This window comes from Ranitomeya imitator, chromosome 2 (genome assembly GCF_032444005.1).
Source record: "Ranitomeya imitator isolate aRanImi1 chromosome 2, aRanImi1.pri, whole genome shotgun sequence".
Lineage (NCBI taxonomy): Eukaryota > Metazoa > Chordata > Amphibia > Anura > Dendrobatidae > Ranitomeya > Ranitomeya imitator.
Genome location: NC_091283.1, coordinates 401,856,564 through 401,873,612, shown reverse-complemented (window position 1 = coordinate 401,873,612; position 17,049 = coordinate 401,856,564). Strand labels below are relative to the sequence as shown.

Here is a 17,049-nt window from a genome sequence, read left to right as displayed (position 1 = left end):
CCCTTCCGAGCTCTCCCATCCGCCCAAACAGTGGTTTACCCCCACATATGGGCTATCAGCGTACTCAGGACAAATTGTACAACAACTTTTGGGGTCCAATTTCTTCTCTTACCCTTGGGAAACTAAAAAATTGGGGGCGAAAAGATAATTTTTGTGAAAAAATATGATTTTTTATTTTTACGGTTCTACATTATAAACTTCTGTGAAGCACTTGGTGGGTCAAAGTGCTCACCACACCTCTAGATAAGTTCCTTAGGGGGTCTACTTTCCAAAATGGTGTCACTTGTGGGGGGTTTCAATGTTTAGCCACATCAGGGGCTCTCCAAACGAAACATGGCGTCCCATCTCAATTCCAGTCAATTTTGCATTGAAAAGTCAAATGGCACTCCTTCGCTTCCGAGCTCTGCCATGCGCCCAAACAGTGGTTTACCCCCACATGTGGGGTATTGGCATACTCAGGACAAATTGTACAACAATGTTTGGGGTCCATTTTCTCCTGTTACCCTTGGTAAAATAAAACAAATTGGAGCTGAATTAAATTTTTTGTGAAAAAAAGTTAAATGTTCATTTTTATTTAAACATTCAAAAAATTCCTGTGAAGCACCAGAAGGGTTAATAAACTTCTTGAATATGGTTTTGAGCACCTTGAGGGGTGTAGTTTTTAGAATGGTGTCACACTTGGGTATTTTCTATCATATAGACCCCTCAAAATGACTTCAAATGAGATGTGGTCCCTAAAATAAAATGGTGTTGTAGAAATGAGAAATTGCTGGTCAACTTTTAACCCTTATAACTCCCTAACAAAAAAAAATTTTGGTTCACAAATAAACGCAGGTACTATCAAAGAATGTTTACCATTGTCATGAAGTACAATATGTCACGAGAAAACAATGTCAGAATCACCAGGATCCATTGAAGCGTTCCAGAGTTATAACCTCATAAAGGGATAGTGGTCAGAATTGTAAAAATTGGCCCGGTCATTAACGTGCAAACCACCCTTGGGGGTAAAGGGGTTAAAATATCATTCACGAGTTGTTTTTTTTCCTTACAGTTTTTGAGCTCTAGTGTTTTTTTAAACCATGTTTTTCTTCATTTTAATTAAAACAAATAATTGAATTCATTTAATATTTTAATTGAATGCATAAAAAGGCTTTAAAAAACAGATGAAAAATGCATAAAAATGCATAATGTATGCAAACAACATTTGTCGTTTTTCATGCAGAAAAAAAATCTATGTGAACATAAGTCAGAGGAAAACTGAAAAAAATAGCACAAAACATTTATAAAGAATAAGGTGCAAATACTTATATCACTAATATAGAATAAAATACCCCTGAAAACTGGAGAAACCACAATGATGAATCAGGGCCTTAGTGTTGAGCAATGGGTTAGGTGAAATGTTGGCCATATTGACTGCCAACCATTCCAGATACTGATAATTGTCCTTTAATCCTAATTTTGCATTATTATTTTTTGTTTGCCTTTCAGGTTTGGTCTTTTCCAATGGGCCACACTGGTTCCACCAGAGAAGGTTCTCCTTGGCCACCTTGAAGGATTTTGGGATGGGCAAGAGGAGCATTGAGGAAAGGGTGATCGAGGAGGCCAAGTTTTTGGTTGAAATCTTTAAGGAACGCAATGGTAAAGTATTTTCTACTTATTCATGGAAACACAAAGCTTTTTCTGGAAAGATTAAAATGTCGTGAGAGGGTCAAAATCCCTGATACAGTTCACTGGAAACACTGGATACCATGCAAGACAGGGGGTCAAGCGTAGAAACCTCTAGGCAACGGCATGACCACAACAACCTTTAGACTCCTATTATCTCTGAGGCTCTGCCTTCCAAAAAAAATTGTGTTGTTGTATCTCTTGATTGAAAAAGAAGAAAGGCTCAACAAAAAAGGTGCTTTCATGGACTTAGTTTTTCAGCCACTTCAGGACATAACCACATGTACATCTCTGTGTACATGTGGTTATGTCCTGAGGAAGAAGTCATTTGCACTTTGAAACGCGTTGAATAAGCCACTTTCTTTTATCTGATATCCTGATTCTACATGGATTTCAGCAGTGCGGATTGCATCCACAAACCCTTCATTTCGTAATATGCTTTTGTAGTCACCCCCAACAGTGCTAACTGAACACCGATGCTCAATGACGATGTCCGACCTATTTCTTACTAGTACTTGATTGGATCCATGGCAAAGTGGTGGAAGAACTAATAGACTTATGATCTAATCTAGATAACTAGATGTGGTTCATTGGCTACTCTCCCACCCAATTTAAAGTTTAAAGTTTTTTTCAGAAAACTCTTGAATTCTGTAAAATAAACCAATGCTTTATTCTCCCTGCCCAGGTCCAACATAGTCTCAGAGAATGCTACCAATGTCTGCTATTGTTGGAAGCACTGACGTACCGCCACGTCAATATCGCTGCAGCTAATAACTGAGCTCATTGGCTCTGCCCAAGTTGACGGCACGAGCTTCTTAAGTCATTGGTTGGCTGCATCGCTGTTGTTTTGATGTCACCTTTTCCAAAAAGACACTGGGGAGTAGCAGAGAATCAAACAAATTGCAGCTGGGGGAAAAAAGTTTTCCAAGATCAGGAAACCCCTTTAACCTCTTCCCAGACAGTTCAGGAGCTAAATCTGCTTCATACCTGGCTGGAGCTAGCTGTATTCGATCTGCCTATATCTACCACAACTGGGGCTGTCCCAAATCGTAGCAATTATACCCCCTAATGGGGGTAAGGGGTGCACAGATAGTGCTTAAAGGGAATCTGTCACCCCAAAATTGGCCTATAAGCTAAGGCCACCGGCATCAGGGGCTTATTTACAGCATTCTGTAATGCTGTAGATAAGCCCCCGATGTCACCTGAAAGATAAAAAAAACAGGTTAGATTATACTCACCCAGGGGCGGTCCCGGTGCAGTCTGGTGTCATGGGCATCGCGGTCCGGGTCCAGCGCCTCCCATCTTTATACAATGACGTCCTCTTTTTTTCTTCCTGCCGCGGCTCCTGCGCAGGCGTACTTTGTCTGCCCTGTTGAGGGCAGGGCAAAGTACTGCAGTGCACAGGTGCCGGGCCTCTCTGTCCTTTCCCGGCGCCTGCACACTACAGTACTTTGCTCTGCCCTCAACAGAAAAGAAGAGGACGACATAGCATGAAGATGGGAGGCGCTGGACCTGGACAGCAACGCCCATTGGACCGGACCGCAGTGGGACCGTCCCTGGCTGAGTATAATATTACCTGTTTTTCTTATCTTTCAGGTGACATCGGGGGCTTATCTACAGCATTCTGTAATGCTGTAGATAAGCCCCTGATGCCGGTGGCCTTAGCTTATAGGCCAACTTTGGGGTGACAGATTCCCTTTAATAGGAGATTGCTAAATTTGCAACACTGCACTGCAGCAGTATTGTAGTGCATTGTACTGCTGACTGCAAATTCATGTCTCCTTGGGGTGATGGAAGGTACTGGAGAATGTAAAACCATTTAAAAAATGTTTAAAAATATTTTCAAACAATTTAAATCCCGTTTTTTCTGCAAAAAAAAATCAAAAATAAATAAATGGACAAATGGATATTGCTGCATCCATAAAAGTCCACACTATTAAAATATACAGTGGGGAAAAAAAGTATTTAGTCAACCACCATTTGTGCAAGTTCTCCCACTGAAAAAGATGAGAGAGGCCTGTAATTGACTTCACAGGTAGACCACAACTATGAGAGTCAAAATTGAGAAAACAAATCCAGAAAAATCACATTTTCTGATTTGGCAAGATTTATTTTGCAAATTATGGTGGAAAATAAGTATTTGGTCATTAACAAAAGTTCATCTCAATATTTTGTTATATGTCAATTACAGGCCTCTCTCATCTTTTTCAGTGGGAGAACTTGCACAATTGGTGGCTGACTAAATAACAAAATACTTTTTTCCCCCACTGTATCTTGCATGGTGAACACTGTAAAAAGAAGAAAAGTTACCAATAAAAACTAAATAAAATAACAAAAAAATTAAGGCTCTGGGAAGGTGGCAACAAGAATTAAGGGCTTGCTTCATCATTTCTAGGTTTTTTAAGTAACTTTTTGCTTTTGACTTGTAGGCTTCCACTGACATTTTTGGGGCTAAATTAATCCAAATGCTGCAGATGATTCATCAATTTTTGAACAAATTTTGAAAAAATTGTCTTTTTGTTTTCTGTCTTTAATTGTAACTTTTTAGTTCGACATTTTCACAAACTGTGGCAAAGAATGCACCAAAATAACTGGCATATATAAAATAACTCTGGATGGGACAGGAGTTGCAACTTTTAAATAAAGTCTCATTTCGTGGATCGGTCTAAAAATTTGGAAAAGCCACATTGAAGTAGAAATCAGGACACTAACTAAATTACAACACTTTTTTTTTTTATTCAAATAAATTTTTATTAAGAATAACAAGGCAATTAACATGTTACATTTACATTTTCAATATAGAGTATTTCCCCCCCCCTCCCCCTTCAAACAGCCCCCTTCGATCCCAAAGCCCCCCACCCCCACCCCACAAAGCAGCTCATCTTGTTAATTACTACCATCATTAAAACAATAGAGTATCTAATCCCTCAACCATTCGTATAAGCCACACTTCACATTACTATCCCATAGCAATCCATGGAGACCACATTTTATTGAACGTTTCAGTTTTCCCTTTCTTCTTATAAATCCCTTTTTCTAGTGTCAGGCCCTGTTTCACATACTGGAGGAACTCTCCTCTTGACGGCGGCTCTTCCCTAATCCAATTTCGGGCTATCACCTTCCTAGCCATGTATAGCAATCTGGCTATAGCTATCTTTAGGTGTTTATCCACTCCAATCTCATCCACGCATCCCAACAAACAGACAACTGGATCCCTTGGCACCGTGCATCCATACGCACCTTCCATACGACTCAAAACTACCACCCAGAAGGCAGCCAACCTCGGACATGTCCACATCATATGGAAAATGTCTGCATCCGTAGACTTACACCTCGGACATTCAGAGTCATTACGCAATCCTGCCTTATATAGCACCATCGGAGACCTATAAACTCTGTGTATCACATAGAGCTGTGACAGTCTATACGTTTCACTCAGCGACAGTCTTGGGATCCATTCCAACACCGACTCCCAAGTCTCGTTATCTATTGGGCCCAAATCCCTTTCCCATTTAGCTCTTGCCATTATTGGAAACCCCAATAGAAAAGTGTGCAACAGATCCCTGTACAGAGTGGATATGACTCCTCCAGTCGTCCCATCATTACACACATACTCCAGTACTATATCCCTTTGAATCCTAATACCTCCGTTCCTACTCTGAGCTCCAAAGGCATGCCTCATCCGCAAATATTGATACTCCCCTGCAGACCCAAGACCAAATTCCGCCTGCAATTGGGAAAATGATTTCAGTTCACCTTGTTCAATTATTTGATACACATACTGAATCCCTTTGCCCAACCACTCTATCAGTACCCCCAATGCCTCAAATTCTTTCAGATTGTTATTATGCCATAGCGGCGAGTATCTAGTCAAGTCCGTGATCCCACGTATGTGCCTCAATCTACTCCACAGCTTGCGTATCAACAGCAAAGTCGGATATAGCTTCCCCAAACTCTCCAAGGATCCATCCTCCAAACATTGCACCACTGGCCTTCTTTTTGTCACCACCTCCATCAACCGCTGTACTGCCCCAGATGACCCTTCATGCGCCCAGCCCCTTAAATGCTGACTCTGGGCTGCAAGAAAGTACAACTCAGGGTTAGGCAATGCCAGACCCCCATCATCCTTGGGTCGCTGAAGTGTCTCCAGTTTGATACGCGGATGCTGCCTCCCCCAAATCAGATTCCTAAACAGAGAGTTGATCTGTCTAAATTTCCCACGTGGTATCCAAACCGGCGCATTGTGAAGAATATACAATATTTTCGGCATCAGAATCATTTTGATAAGATTCACCCTGCCTACCACAGACAAATGTAGCTTAAGCCATGCATCCGCTTTTGCCTTGAGGGCACCCAAGATTGGAGTCAGATTCTCATGTATATAGTCAGTGACCGGCATAGATACCCATATTCCCAGGTACTTAAATTTACTCGTCACCTCCAGTCGCCCGTCCTCCAATGGCTCCCCATCCACATCGTCCACCTTAAACAAGATAGACTTACTCCAATTTATCCTAAGTCCTGACACTGATCCGAATCGTTCAATAATCCCAATGGCTCCCTCCAAGGATGCAACCGGGTCAGCCAGAAACAACAAAATATCATCCGCATACAAAGCCACCCTTTCTTCAATCACCCCATATTGAAACCCCGTCATCTCATCAGACTGTCGAAGCGTAGCGGCCAGTGGTTCCACCGCCAGAGCAAACAAAAGGGGGGAAAGCGGACACCCCTGTCTCGTCCCTCTAGCCAATTGTATGGTCCGTGACAACTCCCCGTTTACCCTAACCCTGGCCATCGGCATCGAGTACATTAATTGAATCCATGATATGAACTGCGGTCCAAACCCCATTCTTCGCAACACCTGCCAGAGATACCCCCACTCCACACTATCGAACGCCTTGTGAGCGTCTAAAGATGCAATAACTCTCTGGCCACAGTTATCGGCTTTGAGTTGCAAGTTCATATACAGCCTTCGTAGATTAATCGCAGTTGACCTATCAGGCATAAAGCCAGACTGGTCTGAGTGTATCAGGCCAGAAATAACACTTATCAAGCTCATCGCCAACACCTTAGCCAGGAGTTTAACGTCGATAGTAAGCAAAGAAATTGGCCGATATGAATCCGGCTGTGTCGGGTCTTTCCCCTCCTTTGGAATCACCACTATTGTGGCCTCCCGCATAGATGCCGGTAGCCTTCCACCATTCGTAGCCTCTTCCAAGACCGCCTTCAATTTAGGGATCAACACTTCCCCCAAGCTTTTATAAATTTCGGCAGGAAATCCGTCTACGCCAGGCGCCTTCCCATTAGCCAACGACTGCAATGCCCGTCCCAGTTCCTCCTCCGTAATGGGAGCCTCCAAATCCTCCCTAGCTGTGTCACTCAGCCTCGGGAGCTCCAACTCCTCAAGGAACACCACCGTGTCCTCCATTGACCCATCTACCCGAGGAGTATAAGTCTGCGTAAAAATCTGCAAAAGTCTCCAAAATCTCTGAAGTCTCAGAAACAGCAACACCACTCCCAGTCACCAAAGAGTGAACAAAGGAAGTATTTCTCTGGGCAGATGCCACCAGCGACAGCAAATGACCCACTGATTCACCCTCCTGGTAATAGGCCAAATTCATGAATTCCCTCTTCCTTTCAGCCTTACTCAGCAAGACCGCCTCTAGCTGGCTTTGAGCTGCCTTTAACCTCCTCCCAGCCTCCAAAGTACCCATTATTACCATCTCATCTTCAGCCACCCTCAGCCCATCTATAAAATTACAACACTTTAATAAAAGGTGCAAATGGTTTGATGAATTTGTTGCAAAAAGTCACTAATTGAGAGATATTCACACCAAAAAACTTGTGTAAATGTAATGTTAAGCAATTTAGGACACTATTGCTAGGCAATATGCATCAAAAACCAAACCATCAAAAATTAATGTTCATGTGATCATCCTCCCACCTTTTCCTGACCATTCTTTTACTATTTGTATGTGTGTTTGCATTAATCTCTATATTTCTGGTCTTCAACCTCCAGGGAAACCTTTTAATCCAAGTCCTGAGGTGACAGCTGCTGTTTCCAATGCGATCTGCTCCATAGTGTTTGGAGATCGGTTTGACACACAAGATAAAACCTTCCAGACCTTGCATAAAATGATCAACGAGAACCTCACTTTCCTTGGGAAGCGTGGTTTCCAGGTAAGAAGAGAAAATCGAATTATCTGCAAGAATGAATTCCCTGCCATGACCCTACAGTGGTGGAAACTGACAGAAGACGATCATTGTGCAGTAATAGCACGTGGCTATTTCCAGTCGATTAGCTCGTCATATTGCACCCCCTAATGTGCCTGTGTGGATGTGGGCTTCTTTACCTCTTGGGCCCCTTTGTGGTTACACCAATATGTCCACCTCTGGGTACCGGTTCACTTTGTGGATGTCCAAAATGCTGAACGAAAGATGGGTTCTCCCCAAGCTCTAATTAGGTGAGGCAACCTATCTCCAAACATTGCTGTTTGACTGGAGGGTCGAGCAAAGGTTTGTTGGGGGACTTTCTCCTTTGGGACTGGGTTTGTAATGGACCTTAACCTTGTGCACTTTGTTAGCACTCCATGTTGCAGACTACTTTGCATTTGGGTGTAGAAAACATAACTTTGACTTACTGTGGTGTGTTCATATTCTACAGCTTTACAATGCCTTTCCTCAAATTCTGAGATGGCTCCCAGGAGAACACAACAAGATCTTTCAGAATGCCGCCATGCTGCAGACATTCCTTAGAGGACTCATTGACAATCACGTACTAACACGTGACACTAACTGTCCAAGAGATTTTGTGGACTGTTTTCTAAATAAAATAGATGAGGTATGTAAAACACATTTTCATCAGCTGTAGATATCCATGGTTCTTACAGATGTCTTACTAAAGTCAGAACATCAAAAGATGTTTTTTACCAATTTGGTGGAAATATTATTGACTACTGTCTTGCGTTCACGGGAGTCTTTAGGCTCTCTCAGGGTCTGAGTGTGACTTCAAACCCACTTCGTATAGTTAAACCACCAAAACTTTTGTTTACTTCTTGACACTCCAAAAATGCAGGATGAATGAATTACACCTTCAATGTTACTCGTAAACACTGGATGCCAACGTGGGGCTACAGGCTATAAAATGAGGTGTGACCAGGTAGATAGTCGGTGTGTGGCTGTAACAACATGGAGTGCCACGGGAGTCTGTGTAGCCCAGATGACAAACTGTAGGCCCTAAGGAGATAGTCAGAAGGCCAGAGTGGACATTTGAGTGAGGTCTAGGCCATTGCAAGGAATGTTGTTAGTAATGTGTCGAAGGCAAGCCTGAAAGAGAGATGTTTGAGGACAGTCTTGATAGGGACATCTGGACTTGGATGAAATACAGCAGAAAGGCGGTAAATGGAGAGATGTTGAGAAGTTAGATTGAGCAGAAATGGGTATGAGAACAGAGATAGACAAACATTGACTGCTCTGGGGCCATCTGAGATGAGGTAGGCCCAATAGGGGACATTAGAAGGTTTGTGATTAGCTACAATACCGTAATTCTAAAATATGGATGTACATACACTCAACAAGGGTAAATGAAGGCATCTCCTTGCTGGAGAGTGATCCTGAAACCAAGCAATTGCTGTCGTTACAAGGCCAACCCGGGTAGGTGCGGTAAGAGCAGTGAACTGTAATTTCCCCTGCAGTAAATTTACATCACTCCAACATCTATAGCATTACAGTCATATCCTACTTCTTACATTTTGCCATGTGTCTTTTCCTTAGGAAGCCAATAACCCAAGTTCACACTTCACATTGGAGAGCTTGACCATGACAACCTTCAACCTGTTTATTGCTGGGACAGGAACTACTTCTTCCACCATCCGCTGGGCCATTAAATTCATGTTGGAATATCCAGAGATTCAGAGTATGTAATAGCAGTAGCATCATTGCTATCTTTGATCTTCCTTTTTACAGTGTTTAAATTGCTTATTTGCTTTTTTAATTGCAGAAAAGGTACAGGCTGAAATAGATCATGTTCTTGGCTCGGAGAAATGGCCTTCCTTGGGGCATCGCATGTCTCTGCCATATACCGACGCTGTGATCCATGAGGTGCAGCGATACGCCAGCATAATTCCCAATGGTCTTCCCCATTCTGCCTTGCATGATATAAAGTTTAAAGGATACACGATACCAAAGGTAAAGATAATCCATGTAATTTATACATAGTAACATAGTAACATAGTTAGTAAGGCCGAAAAAAGACATTTGTCCATCCAGTTCAGCCTATATTCCATCATAATAAATACCCAGATCTACGTCCTTCTACAGAACCTAATAATTGTATGATACAATATTGTTCTGCTCCAGGAAGACATCCAGGCCTCTCTTGAACCCCTCGACTGAGTTCGCCATCACCACCTCCTCAGGCAAGCAATTCCAGATTCTCACTGCCCTAACAGTAAAGAATCCTCTTCTATGTTGGTGGAAAAACCTTCTCTCCTCCAGACGCAAAGAATGCCCCCTTGTGCCCGTCACCTTCCTTGGTATAAACAGATCCTCAGCGAGATATTTGTATTGTCCCCTTATATACTTATACATGGTTATTAGATCGCCCCTCAGTCGTCTTTTTTCTAGACTAAATAATCCTAATTTCGCTAATCTATCTGGGTATTGTAGTTCTCCCATCCCCTTTATTAATTTTGTTGCCCTCCTTTGTACTCTCTCTAGTTCCATTATATCCTTCCTGAGCACCGGTGCCCAAAACTGGACACAGTACTCCATGTGCGGTCTAACTAGGGATTTGTACAGAGGCAGTATAATGCTCTCATCATGTGTATCCAGACCTCTTTTAATGCACCCCATGATCCTGTTTGCCTTGGCAGCTGCTGCCTGGCACTGGCTGCTCCAGTTAAGTTTATCATTAACTAGGATCCCCAAGTCCTTCTCCCTGTCAGATTTACCCAGTGGTTTCCCGTTCAGTGTGTAATGGTGATATTGATTCCCTCTTCCCATGTGTATAACCTTACATTTATCATTGTTAAACCTCATCTGCCACCTTTCAGCCCAAGTTTCCAACTTATCCAGATCCATCTGTAGCAGAATACTATCTTCTCTTGTATTAACTGCTTTACATAGTTTTGTATCATCTGCAAATATCGATATTTTACTGTGTAAACCTTCTACCAGATCATTAATGAATATGTTGAAGAGAACAGGTCCCAATACTGACCCCTGCGGTACCCCACTGGTCACAGCGACCCAGTTAGAGACTATACCATTTATAACCACCCTCTGCTTTCTATCACTAAGCCAGTTACTAACCCATTTACACACATTTTCCCCCAGACCAAGCATTCTCATTTTGTGTACCAACCTCTTGTGCGGCACGGTATCAAACGCTTTGGAAAAATCGAGATATACCACGTCCAATGACTCACCGTGGTCCAGTCTATAGCTTACCTCTTCATAAAAACTGATTAGATTGGTTTGACAGGAGCGATTTCTCATAAACCCATGCTGATATGGAGTTAAACAGTTATTCTCATTGAGATAATCCAGAATAACATCCCTCAGAAACCCTTCAAATATTTTACCAACAATAGAGGTTAGACTTACTGGCCTATAATTTCCAGGTTCACTTTTAGAGCCCTTTTTGAATATTGGCACCACATTTGCTATGCGCCAGTCCTGCGGAACAGACCCTGTCGCTATAGAGTCACTAAAAATAAGAAATAATGGTTTATCTATTACATTACTTAGTTCTCTTAGTACTCGTGGGTGTATGCCATCCGGACCCGGAGATTTATCTATTTTAATCTTATTTAGCCGGTTTCGCACCTCTTCTTGGGTTAGATTGGTGACCCTTAATATAGGGTTTTCATTGTTTCTTGGGATTTCACCTAGCATTTCATTTTCCACCGTGAATACCGTGGAGAAGAAGGTGTTTAATATGTTAGCTTTTTCCTCGTCATCTACAACCATTCTTTCCTCACTATTTTTTAAGGGGCCTACATTTTCAGTTTTTATTCTTTTACTATTGATATAGTTGAAGAACAGTTTGGGATTAGTTTTACTCTCCTTAGCAATGTGCTTCTCTGTTTCCTTTTTGGCAGCTTTAATTAGTTTTTTAGATAAAGTATTTTTCTCCCTATAGTTTTTTAGAGCTTCAATGGTGCCATCCTGCTTTAGTAGTGCAAATGCTTTCTTTTTACTGTTAATTGCCTGTCTTACTTCTTTGTTTAGCCACATTGGGTTTTTCCTATTTCTAGTCCTTTTATTCCCACAAGGTATAAACCGCTTACACTGCCTATTTAGGATGTTCTTAAACATTTCCCATTTATTATCTGTATTCTCATTTCTGAGGATATTGTCCCAGTCTACCAGATTAAGGGCATCTCTAAGCTGTTCAAACTTTGCCTTCCTAAAGTTCAATGTTTTTGTGACTCCCTGACAAGTCCCCCTAGTGAAAGACAGGTGAAACTGCACAATATTGTGGTCGCTATTTCCTAAATGCCCAACCACCTGCAGATTTGTTATTCTGTCAGGTCTATTAGATAGTATTAGGTCTATGGACATGATCAGAACAGCTATCAGTTCACCTAAGAAGAAATAATAATTAGCATTGTAGTAAGTAATAAAAATCTGTAATCGTCTAAAAGATTTTGATAGCTATGATGGTTTGGTCACAAAAATACATTCAAAATGGATATCCTCCCTAGATTCCTCTATATACAGTTAAAGGGACACTGTCACCTGAATTTGGAGGGAACAATCTTCAGCCATGGAGGCGGGGTTTTGGGGTTTTTGATTCACCATTTCCTTACCCGCTGGCTGCATGCTGGCTGCAATATTGGATTGAAGTTCATTCTCTGTCCTCCATAGTACACGCCTGCGCAAGGCAAGATTGCCTTGTGCAGGCATGTACTACGGAGGACAGAGAATGAACTTCAATCCAATTTTGCAGCCAGCATGCAGCCAGCGGGTAAGGAAAGGGTGAATCAAAAACCCAAAAACCCCGCCTCCATGGCTGAAGATTGTTCCCTCCAAATTCAGGTGACAGTGTCCCTTTAAGTCCATATATATTTGGACAGAGACATTTTTCTAATTTTGGTTATAGACATTACCACAATGAATTTTAAACAAAACAATTGATCTTGGTTTCATCTGTCCAAAGAATGTTCTTCCAGAACTGTGCTGGCTTTTTTAGATGTTTTTTTTTTAGCAAAGTCCAGTATAGCCTTTTTATTCTTGATGCTTATGAGTGGCTTCCACCGTGCAGTGAACCCTCTGTATTTACTTTCATGCAGTCTTCTCTTTATGGTAGATTTGGATATTGAAACGTCTACCTCCTGGAGAGTGTTGTTCACTTGGTTGGCTGTTGTAAAGGGGTTTCTCTTCACCATGGAGATTATTCTGCGATCATCCACCACTGTTGTCTTCCGTGGGCGCCCACTTTTGCATTGATGAGTTCACCAGTGCTTTCTTTCTTTCTCACGATGTACCAAACTGCAGATTTTGCCACTCCTAATATTGTAGCAATTTCTCGGATGGGTTTTTTCTGTTTTTGCAGCTTAAGGATGTCTTGTTTTAATAAAGGGGATGGGAGAACTACAATACCCAGATAGATTAGCGAAATTAGGATTATTTAGTCTAGAAAAAAGACGACTGAGGGGCGATCTAATAACCATGTATAAGTATATAAGGGGACAATACAAATATCTCGCTGAGGATCTGTTTATACCAAGGAAGGTGACGGGCACAAGGGGGCATTCTTTGCGTCTGGAGGAGAGAAGGTTTTTCCACCAACATAGAAGAGGATTCTTTACTGTTAGGGCAGTGAGAATCTGGAATTGCTTGCCTGAGGAGGTGGTGATGGCGAACTCAGTCGAGGGGTTCAAGAGAGGCCTGGATGTCTTCCTGGAGCAGAACAATATTGTATCATACAATTAGGTTCTGTAGAAGGACGTAGATCTGGGGATTTATTATGATGGAATATAGGCTGAACTGGATGGACAAATGTCTTTTTTCGGCCTTACTAACTATGTTACTATGTTACTATGTTTCACCTGCATGGAGAGCTCTTTTGACCGCATGTTTACTTCACAGCTAAACCTTCCAAATGCAAGCACCACACCTCAAATCAACTCCAGGCCTTTTATCTGTTTAATTGAGAATGACATAATGAAGGGATTGTCCACACCTGTCCATGAAATAGCCTTGGAGTCAATTGTCCAATTACCTTTGGCCCCTTTAAAAACAGGGTGGCACATGTTAAGGAGTGGAAACTCCTAAACCCTTCATCCAATTTTAAAGTGGATACCCTCAAATGAAAGCTGAAAGTCTGAACTTCAACTGCATCTGAATTGTTTTGTTTAAAATTCATTGTGGTAATGTCTATAACCAAAATTAGAGAAATGTTGTCTCTGTCCAAATATATATGGACTTAACTGTATTTCAATCAGCCCCTATTATCTCACCGGCGAGCTTTTTCAGAACTCTTAAATCAGCATTGATTAGATTTGTATGGAAGCATACTAGACCGAGAAGAAAATTCCAGACTCTCACTCGATATAAGGATCAAGGGAGCAGGTCTACCGGATCTTTAGAGGTATCACCAGGCCTCAGTACTAATACGTCTATTTGACTGGCATTTTCATAAAGATTCCAAACAGTGGGTCATAATAGAGCAGGAGTATTCTTCTATCCCCCTATAATGCTTTCCATGGATAGAAACTAATAGTAATATATCATTAGCAAACCAGGTGATCTTACTCAAGGCAGCCCTGTGGATATGGGATCAGTTGAGATGCAAAAGTGGTTTGACAAGACTATACAGTCCGCTTACCCCCATTTTCTTAAATCCTGAATTTCCGCTGGGTTGTACAAAGGACAAATTCCTCTGTTGGAATAGTCATGACGATATTTGAATTAGTCGTATTTTGAAGGGACCTGATGTTCCTCCCTTCTCAGAACTTCAAAATAATTTTCCAACTGAAAAACTCTCTTGGCTAGAATACAAACAGTTGAAATCATTTATAAATCTTTGGAAGAAGAGGGGATGGCACTCATTACCAGTGTCACCATTTGAGAACCTATTCCCTTTAGAACTCACCCCCCTCCCATTTGATTTCCCCTATATGGCGACTATTAAGCCATTCACTCTGTTCAGTGGATCCCAAATTTGTGCATGCATGGGAAACCGAACTGGATACTACCTTTTCAGAGGAGGCTATACAGAAAGCATTTTTGTTTACGCACAAAATGTTGGGGCCGGGTACATTCAGGAGAGGTCTTGACAAGATGGTATCGGATCCCAACAAAGCTACATGTGGTCTTCCCTTTGGTGCCGGATGTGTGTTGGCATTGTGGAACAGAGAGGGGCACGGTGTTGCACATTTGGTGGGATTGTGACCAAATCAGACCTTTTTGCGATGGGGTACTTAACGCTTATTGTAAGATCTCAGGGGAAAGAATCACTCCCTCCCCCCAGATTGCCCTTTTATCTATGCTCCCTGGCCCTATAGGTACACAGAAATGTAGTCTTTTGAGATTCTGCTTGGCAGCAGCACGTGCAATAATACCCAGACACTGGCGGACATCAGTCACTCCATCTCTGTCAGAATGGCAGGATGAAATTTCGTATATTTGTCATATGGAAGATCTATCAGCAGAAGCCACGAGTGTCAAAGTTTTTTTGGTTGTGGCAACCCTAAATTCTCTTTAGGAACTTACCCAAATTCTTTTCCTTATTTTCCTTAAGGGAAAATACTTCACAATACTGGGAAATAATTGATTTGGTCACCACTCCTAACACTTGTTTGATGCCACTATTTATCCTTCCAAAGAGGGAAAATATGGACTTAAAATTTCCACCACCACCCCTTACTCCTCTCCACCCTGGCCAACCTTTGTTTGTCTTATCCCTTGTATCATCTTCTCTGATCTCCTCCCTCTTCCTACTTTTATATCTAATAGAATTTATATATCCTTCTTAGGTAACAATATTCACCAATGTTGTGGTATGTTTCTCGTTTGTCTTTTGTTTTTTACTTGATATATCTTTAACCCCTTAGTGACAGAGCCAATTTGGTACTTAATGATCGAGCCAATTTTTGCAATTCTGACCACTGTCACTTTATGAGGTTATAACTCTGGAATGCTTCAACGGATCCCGCTGATTCTGAGACTGTTTTTTTCGTGACATATTGTACTTCATGGTAGTGGTAACATTTCTTCGATATTACTTGCGATTATTTATGAAAAAAACGGAAATATGGCGAAAATTTTTAAGATTTTGCAATTTTCAAACTTTGTATTTTTATGCCCTTAAATAAGAGAAATATGTCACGAAAAATAGTTAATAAATAACATTTCCCACATGTCTACTTTACATCAGCACAATTTTGGAAAAATTTTTTTTTTTTGTTAGGGAGTTATAAGGGTTAAAAGTTGACCAGCAATTTCTCATTTTTACAACACCTTTTTTTTTTAGGGACCACATCACATTTGAAGTCATTTTGAGGGGTCTATATGATAGAAAATAATGAAGTGTGACACCATTCTAAAAACTACACACCTCAAGGTTCTCAAAATCACATTCAAGAAGTTTATTAACCCTTTACATGCTTCACAGGAACTGAAACAATGTGGAAGGAAAAAATGAACATTTAACTTTTTTTTGCAAACATTTTAATTCAGAACCATTTTTTTTATTTTCACAAGTGTAAAAACAGAAATGTAACCATAAATTTTGTTATGCAATTTCTCCTGAATACGCCAATACCCCATATGTGGTGGTAAACCACTGTTTGGGCGCACCGCAGAACTTAGAAGTGAAGGAGCGCCGTTTGACTTTTTCAAAGCAGAATTGGCTGGAATTGAGATCGGACGCCATGTCACGTTTAGAGAGCCCCTGATGTGCCTAAACAGTGGAAACCCCCCAAAAGTGACACCATTTTGTAAACTAGATCCCTTAAGGAACTGATCTAGATGTGTGGTGAGCACTTTGAACCCCCAAGAGCTTCACAGAAGTTTATAATGTAGAGCCGTGAAAATAAAAAAATCGCATTTGTTTACACAAAAATGATCTTTTCGCCCACAAAATCTTATTTTCACAAGGGTAACAGGAGAAATTAGACCACAAAAGTTGTAGTGCAATTTCTCCTGAGTACGTCGATACCCAATATGTGGGGGTAAACCACTGTTTGGGCGCACCGCAGAGCTTGGAAGAGAAGGAGTGCCGTTTTACTTTTTCAATGTAGAATTGTCTGGAATTGAGATCGGACGCCATGTCGCGTTTGGAGAGCCCCTGATGTGCCTAAACAGTGGAAACCCCCCACAAGTGACCCCATTTTGGAAACTAGACCCCCCCATGGAACTTATCTAGATGTG

General features: G+C 41.4%; 1 protein-coding gene across 1 annotated transcript in view; it reads left to right on the top strand.

Moving 5' to 3' along the window:
• Positions 1-17,049, top strand: part of LOC138664166 (cytochrome P450 2F2-like) — a 52,436-nt gene that overhangs the window by 22,934 nt on the left and 12,453 nt on the right. The window contains exons 3-7 of the mRNA XM_069750623.1: positions 1,489-1,638; positions 7,688-7,848; positions 8,333-8,509; positions 9,442-9,583; positions 9,668-9,855. Of these exons, the coding sequence (XP_069606724.1) occupies positions 1,489-1,638; positions 7,688-7,848; positions 8,333-8,509; positions 9,442-9,583; positions 9,668-9,855 (818 nt within the window). The remainder of the gene's footprint in view (positions 1-1,488; positions 1,639-7,687; positions 7,849-8,332; positions 8,510-9,441; positions 9,584-9,667; positions 9,856-17,049) is intronic.